The sequence below is a fragment of the Drosophila persimilis genome, unplaced genomic scaffold (assembly GCF_003286085.1).
Source record: "Drosophila persimilis strain 14011-0111.01,24,50 unplaced genomic scaffold, DperRS2 tig00000000-arrow-pilon, whole genome shotgun sequence".
Classification (NCBI taxonomy): Eukaryota; Metazoa; Arthropoda; class Insecta; order Diptera; family Drosophilidae; genus Drosophila; species Drosophila persimilis.
The window spans coordinates 13,457,338-13,464,452 of NW_020825288.1; the positions used below are offsets into that span (position 1 = coordinate 13,457,338).

A 7,115-nucleotide genomic window follows, 5' to 3' on the forward strand; every position below is an offset into this window, starting at 1 on the left:
TATGTGCTCTTACTCTCGTTCTCTGCCCCTTTCTCCAACTCCATCTCTCCCTTTGTAATTTTCGAGCACTTTTCCGACATTTTAAACATTTTCTTGCCGCTGGCAGTTGCCTTTTGTCAGTTTTCCTACAGTTTTCCTACAGTTTTCCCCCGTTCGTATCGTTGTATCGTGTCGTTTGTGTAATTTTTATGATTGTCAAGGATTAGATATAAATGTTTTATGATGTTGGCCCGCTACCGCAGATCCCCCCTCAGGCCCCTGCGATGCCATGTCGCTCTTGTTCTTGTTGTCGACCAGAAATTGTGTTTTAATATGATTTTATGGCTTTGTAGTAATTCCGTATTTTCTTTATTTGATTGGCTCTGACCCATCCTCGATGTGGCGTGCCTGAAATATCAAATATGCCGTGCCCCGATCCCAATCCCAGTCCCAATCCCGATTCCGATTCCGACTCCGATCCTTCGGTCATGCACCCTTTTGTGGCGTTCTGTAATGGGATTTCTCCTGGTTAACGCTCCTCTCGAGTTCTCAGAACTCGGCAGGCTCATCACAGTCCAGTTGTTTGATGTTCTTATAGCTGACACGCCCCTGCCCCTGGAACCGCTGTCAGTTGCTCAGTTGCTCAGTTTCCCAGTTTTCCCGGCTACCATCGCCTGATTACAACGCGTGAAAATGCAGCCACAAAAGTTGATGTCGATCCATCATAATTTTGTGGGTCGCGTGGATTTACAAGCGTTCAAATTATCAAGAGATCGTTGGGAAAATATGAAAATAATGAAGAACTGTGAAATCGATAGATCTTCTTCGCTTTTCTGGGAACCCAGAGACCCACAGACGACCACGCAGCGATGGCGCTTGTCCTCCAATCGAGTTACCAGAAATTAATTACATTTAAACTGCTCGGCCTGCTCCGGCTCCCCCACAGACCCAGAGACTATACAATTTCTCAAGATCTTACTGTGCCAAAAAACTAGGAAAAATGGGTAGGGGGAACACACAATTCAAATGAATTTGGTGGCACTCTCGAGGAGAGCGGAGGAGTCGGAGGAGAGCACTCCAAACGCAGTCTAAACGCCAACTCATCATCATTAAAGTCAATTTTTCTCGTCTTCTGTTGCTGTTGTTTTGTTGCTACTCAACAATTTCTGGCCATCGAATCGGACAAAGGGAAATTTGCCACGTTTTTCATTGTTTTCCCGAAAGAAATACTCGTACGTACAACAAAAAGTGAAACTGCTGTTTTTTTCTCTCCCATTTTCAGCTGAACTCGAAACGAAACGAGCATTGGATTGGGAAGAGGTGAAATTGCATCATGCTGTGCCTCTGGCTGGGTCTGGGCCTGGGTCTGGGCCTGGGCCTGGTCCTCGGGTTCTGTGGAATTGTTCGCAGGCTGGAAAATTGTCGATTTTGACACCTTGGGCCATTGTCTGCCGCTTTATTTCCATCTAATAAATACATTTGTGCTCATTGTTTCTCCCCAGACTCCCTTTTGTTTTCCCTGTTTCTGTGTTGCATTTTTTATGGTTTGTATTTTGCGGAGCCCTGCGAACCCTGGCCCTGTCCTCTAGCGGCGGGGGGGCCCACTTGACTGCTGCTGCTGCTGCTTGTGCAGGATATCTTTATTCGCTCATTAGCAGCACAATTCTCCTGGCTGCAGGTCCTGCAGCTCCTGCGGCGAGGATATCACAACGGTGGGCGTGTGAAATGACCAGAAATAGATGTTCAATTACGTTTTAGAGCAAAATTAATAGGAGAAAAATGCTGAGATTCAATGGGAAATTGTTAATTATAAATTGTTTGTTGTTTCCAAGATTTTTAAACAAGTAGATAATCTATAGTGGAGTTTTGGATACAACTATAACTTGGAAATCATAAATCGGCACTTTCACACTAATCGAAAATCACAAAATCAAATAAAAATGTGAGTTTCGTACACGTTTCGCGCATTAAACCGCAAAGCAAAATCTCTGGGGGAAAAAACCTCTGAACTTTCCACGGCGTTTCGCCTTGTAATCAAAATCCATTAGTCAACATAATTACGCTTTAATGGACTCGAAAGTTGTTTTTGCCTCGCGTCGAGTGCAAATATGCGTGCAAATATGCGTGGCTTAATTAGCGGCCATAAAAATCTGATAGATTTCAATCTGACACGCAAATTGTCGCCGCTATTTATAGCCACCGATTTCTAGAGAGTCGCACTGATAAGCGAGTGTGAAAAACATTAAAAAAATTATTTGCTGATTGCTAATTGAGGCTTGTGTCGCAGTCCGAAAAACCTTTGGAATCGGTCGGACCAGGGGGGGTACGAGTGCGAGCTTTTTATCACGTTCTGGCTACTGCTGGAGCTGCTCTGATTTAGATTTTGATTTCGATTCAGATGCCGATCCGAAAACATAAATTATGCGGACTTTGTCGTGTGCCAAAAGGAAACTAGTGCTCAAAAATTAACATTTAAATCGTGGCGAAACAATATCGCTAGAGCAGATGCCATAAAACTGTCCCGATCGGGGCTCGAGGATGATTTATTGGAGGAGTACCCATTCGTACTTCATTGAAGTGCATTCGTGGTGTGGAATCGCTAATGTGGATCGCGCATCGGCAGCTGTGGATCGATTATCCATCCTGTGAGAGGTTATGGAGAAGCTGTGTTCCGATTTGATGTTGTTGGGTCCACACAAATTCCGTTAAGCTTTCGAAAACAACAGCAATTTCTTGTTTCCTAGCAAACAGTAAACTTCAAGGCAAATCACAAGTAACCCGCACCAAGAGCACCGGAAAATTGTTCAAATTTAGACGAAGGATTTGGTGTTAAACCTTCAGCGCGACAGGGCAGGACAGGGAGACATTTTGCCACCTTGCATTTGATTTTCATTTAACGCTCGTTTTCGGAACAAAGTCTAACCACAAAAACTATGAATGGCAGTTTAAGCCAAATTACACAAAGGCCCTAACAAAGCCGGGCGGAGAGAGAGAGAGATAGGGAGTGAGAAGACAGGGAAAGGGAGGGCAGCAACAACCACCACAGTGGAACGGAAGCCATATGCAGAAAAACTACAAAAACAGCAATAGTCACAGGGAGAGAGAAAGAGGGAGAGACAGAGGCAGAGGCAGCCAGCGGTAAATGTACCGCATTAAATTGGACCCGCCCCGCCTTTAGAGCTATGCACATATGTATATGCAGACAGATAATGAGACAACATGCCCGTTTCACTCACTCGCACGCAGGCGCATATCGGAGCAGATAAAATCCACAAGCGGGCGAGAAGGCGATGGCAGCTCTAGACCAACACTCGCCGTCGCAGTCGCACTCCAGCAGTGGAATAGCAGAAAAACGAGTTTCACCACTATGCGCTGGTGTGCGTGAGAGTGAGAAGCTGAGAGAGCGCGCCGGCGCAAGAGCTACAGCCACTTCCCACATCGTACACTTGGTGGTGGTGCGACGACTCTCCGAATTATTCAAACCGCAACCGTCGTCGAGTAAGCACCGTTGTTTCGAAACCGAGCGCGTCGATCGCAAACGAAACGAAACGAAAACAAGTAGAAAGTTGTTTCGTCTTCCACGGAATTTCGACATTCGACAAAGTTTCCCCAGTGTTTCCAGTGATTGTGTGTGAATAATATATTCAGTGAATATATACAGCGACCCGATGAGGCGCCCCGTATAAACTCCAACCGAGCGCAGAACCCAAGGAAGTCCCGACAGTGGATTCCCCCCAACTACAACCGCTTCGCAGAGGATTAGCCAGAAATACCAAATACAAAAAATACGTGTACACCCGTGTCCCAGAGAAGCCGCCAACATAGCCGAGCTACTAGCCGCCTCGCCACCCGCCAGCACCACGCGCGTATTTATGACTAAGATGATTCCGCCGGTACCCACCTCAGCCGTCATGATGCCCACGCCCAAGCAGAAGATCGGCTTTAGCATCGAGTCGATAGTCGGCAACGATGCAGCCTCGATTGCCGCCGGCAATCAGCAGATGCGTGCCACCTCCGACCACAGCGCCAGCCCGCCGCCAGGAGAGCGCAACGGCCCCGGATCGCCGCCACAGACCCCACCGGCGGCCATCACCATGCTGCCGCACCACCTCATGGCCCCGCCGTCGCACGGCATGCCCCTGCCGCACCACATGTCGCCACATCAGCTCCAGCATCAGCACCCCCATGCGCATCAGCACCAGCATCCTCATCCACATCTATCGCCGGCCCAGCAGCATGTTCTGCACCAGCACCTCCTCATGCAGCAGCAGGGCACACCCAAGACCCACCAGGACATCCATGACCTGCTGCAACGCCTGCACCACAACGCGGCCGTGGCCAGCGGCATGAGTCCGCTCCAGACACGTCTCTCTCCCGAGTCGGACGCAGCGCCCGCTCCCGTTTCCCTCAAGCGCGAGCGTTCTCCGGCTCCACCGTCCATGGAGCAGGCCGAGAATCCCTCCCAGCGTATTCAGCCGCCACACACGCCTCCGAAATCCGTGTCACCACAGTCATCTCAGCCCTCCTCATCGCCCAGCCTGCTGGTCAGCAGTCCGCACAACACGCCCCCGCAGCAGCAGCAGCCACCAAACTACCCCAAGCCCGGAATGCATCCGGCCGGAGCCATGATGATGCAAGGAATGCCGCCAGCCGGCTTGGTGCGACCCTTCCCCGTGGGCCCAGTCGGACCCCCGATGCCGCCACAGGGACAGCCCGGCATGCCGGACATCAAGGCCCTGCCGCCGTACATCAACGCCCCGCCAGAGATGCCGCCCCAGCACAATCCTCACCTGATCGCCGCCGCCCAGTTCCAGATGGCTGCCGCCATTCAAGCGGGACATGTCCTGGGTCCCGCTGCAGCGGCCGCTGCCGCCGCAGGACTGCCACCCCATGCCGCACAATTCATGCCAAATCCTGGCATGGCACGGGACAGCTACCAGCTCTATCCCTGGCTGCTGAGTCGTCACGGACGCATCTTTCCACACCGTTTCCCTGGAAGTAAGTATCTCTCACTTGGCTGTGCCTCAGCTACCACTCTCTCCCACTCCCCAGTCTACAGATGACTAACCAAATGCTTCTCTTCTGTTGCTTTAAGGTTTCCTGGTGCCGCCATTCCGCAAGCCCAAGCGCATTCGCACCGCCTTCTCGCCCTCGCAGCTCCTGAAGCTGGAGCACGCCTTCGAGAGCAACCAGTATGTGGTGGGGGCCGAGCGCAAGGCCCTCGCCCAGTCCCTCAACCTGTCGGAGACGCAGGTGAAGGTCTGGTTCCAGAACCGTCGCACCAAGCACAAGCGGATGCAGCAGGAGGACGAGAAGGGCGGCAGCGGCAGCTCCGAGCGTAATCACCACAATGGCAGTGGGGACGAGGACGACGATGAGCTCATCGATATGGAGATGGACGACTGTGCCAGTGATGAGGAGCACGATCTGGATGCCAGCCACTAGAACCACTAGGCTGTTCCGTCCGTGAGTTCCTTAGCCAGTCGATGGGGTCACCAGTTCCCAGAAGCTCTCCCGCGAATAAAATAGTTTGTTTTTTGTGATATATTCTTAAATAATGGCGATGGCGAGCAGCGTCAGGCGTACGTCACGTGTATATAGCAGGCGATAGAAAGTATTAGAGATTTCAGGCCCCCTCCAACACCATCTATAAAATATCTCCTTCTCAAGAACAGTGCCAAATCCTTTGCCAGGGGGCCCCGAAGAACCAAGAAGTTGAGTAGAGCTCAAGGTGGGAAAACGTTTTCCTCTTCTTCGAAGCTTTTCTCTCTCCAAAAAATAAAAACAAAAGAACACAAAAATCTATATAAATTATATTATCTATAACTGTACAAATCTAATGGTTTAAGCGTGTAAATATTTATGAAGAGCAGCGCAGAAGCAGAAGCAGACGCATTAATTTTAATTAGTGAATTCCTTGATGAAAAGAAACTATCCCCTACCCTACTGTATAATTCTTGTATATTGTATGACGATCTAGCATTTATTTATGTCTAGCCATAAGCACGAACCTCTAGAGTCGCTCAACTGCAGCTGGATATTATTTAAGCCCGATGGTTAGTGTAGTCTTAGTCGCTAGTTACGTACGAGTACTACTTCCTAAGCCCCGATACAACAACATGATGATTTTAAGCGAAACATACAAAAATAATATTATTATATTAAATATAAAATATTCATTATGAAACAAATTACTGAAACTTTTTGGGTTTTTTGGGTTCTTGATTATTGAATCTCCTCAGAGAAGAAGGGCTTCTCTACGAGAATTTTTTGACATTTTTCCCACAGTGCCAATGCCATTTGCACACGGTATTTCTGTATAGCGGGTTCTGAAACAATCGTTGGATTCTGCAAATTATAGTAACAGAGAAATATTCGTTTCAAAGGAAGGAAATATATTAACATTTGTACCACCCTGCGCCACATCCCAAGCCTTTGATCATCTTTATAAATGAGATAAAAATTCTCCTTTATAGACACTGAAACGTCTGGGAATAACGATGGATTTCTCAACAATCAAACAATTATTCCTAGTTTTCCGAGCCTCCCCAATTTCCGCTTCAATCGGCGATCAATTTCTCTACATGTCTTCCACATTTCCAGTGTATTTGTCCCACTGTGTGACAGTGTGACAGAGCTGGAAATTATGCGCCGTCAATTAATTAGCGTGTGACATTTAACATTGTTGTTGCTGTTGCTGTCCGCTCGATGGCTGACAGGTGGGGACAGGAGGAGGAGGATGAAGGAGGCGACTATAAAATGCATTTAGCGATCGTTATTTCTTATAGATTTCATAAGCATTTTAATTGCACAATTTAAAATGCAAATCGTGTTTTATTGTAGAATTTAATTGAGCGCTGCTCGTGAGAGATCAAACAGAATGGAAGAATGGAGAGTGGGGAGTGGGGAGTGAAGAGCAGGGAAGAAGGGGGCTATGCCACGGCGAGGTGGGAGGTGGCAAGGAGCCGCAGCAGAAACTGGTTAACAAAATGTTGTGGCTTTGGCTGTGGATCGAGGTGTGCTAATGATTTAAAATCAAAATTTATTATTATGGGGCCACAAATTTATGCGACAGTTGGTGGACAGCCGCGAGAGGTATCCTTATCGGCTACAGCTATCGCCTCGATTCAGCTCAA

The 7,115-nt window shown here is 48.5% G+C and overlaps 1 protein-coding gene across 1 annotated transcript; it reads left to right on the plus strand.

The window, feature by feature from the left end:
- The first annotated feature begins 3,490 nt into the window (after positions 1-3,490).
- On the plus strand, positions 3,491-6,112 carry LOC6588254 (homeotic protein empty spiracles). Its single transcript, XM_002013554.2, has 2 exons — positions 3,491-4,977; positions 5,075-6,112. Exons 1-2 carry the CDS (start codon positions 3,852-3,854, stop codon positions 5,422-5,424), a joined length of 1,476 nt encoding a protein of 491 aa, XP_002013590.1. The 5' UTR covers positions 3,491-3,851; the 3' UTR covers positions 5,425-6,112.
- Positions 6,113-7,115: the final 1,003 nt, after the last annotated feature.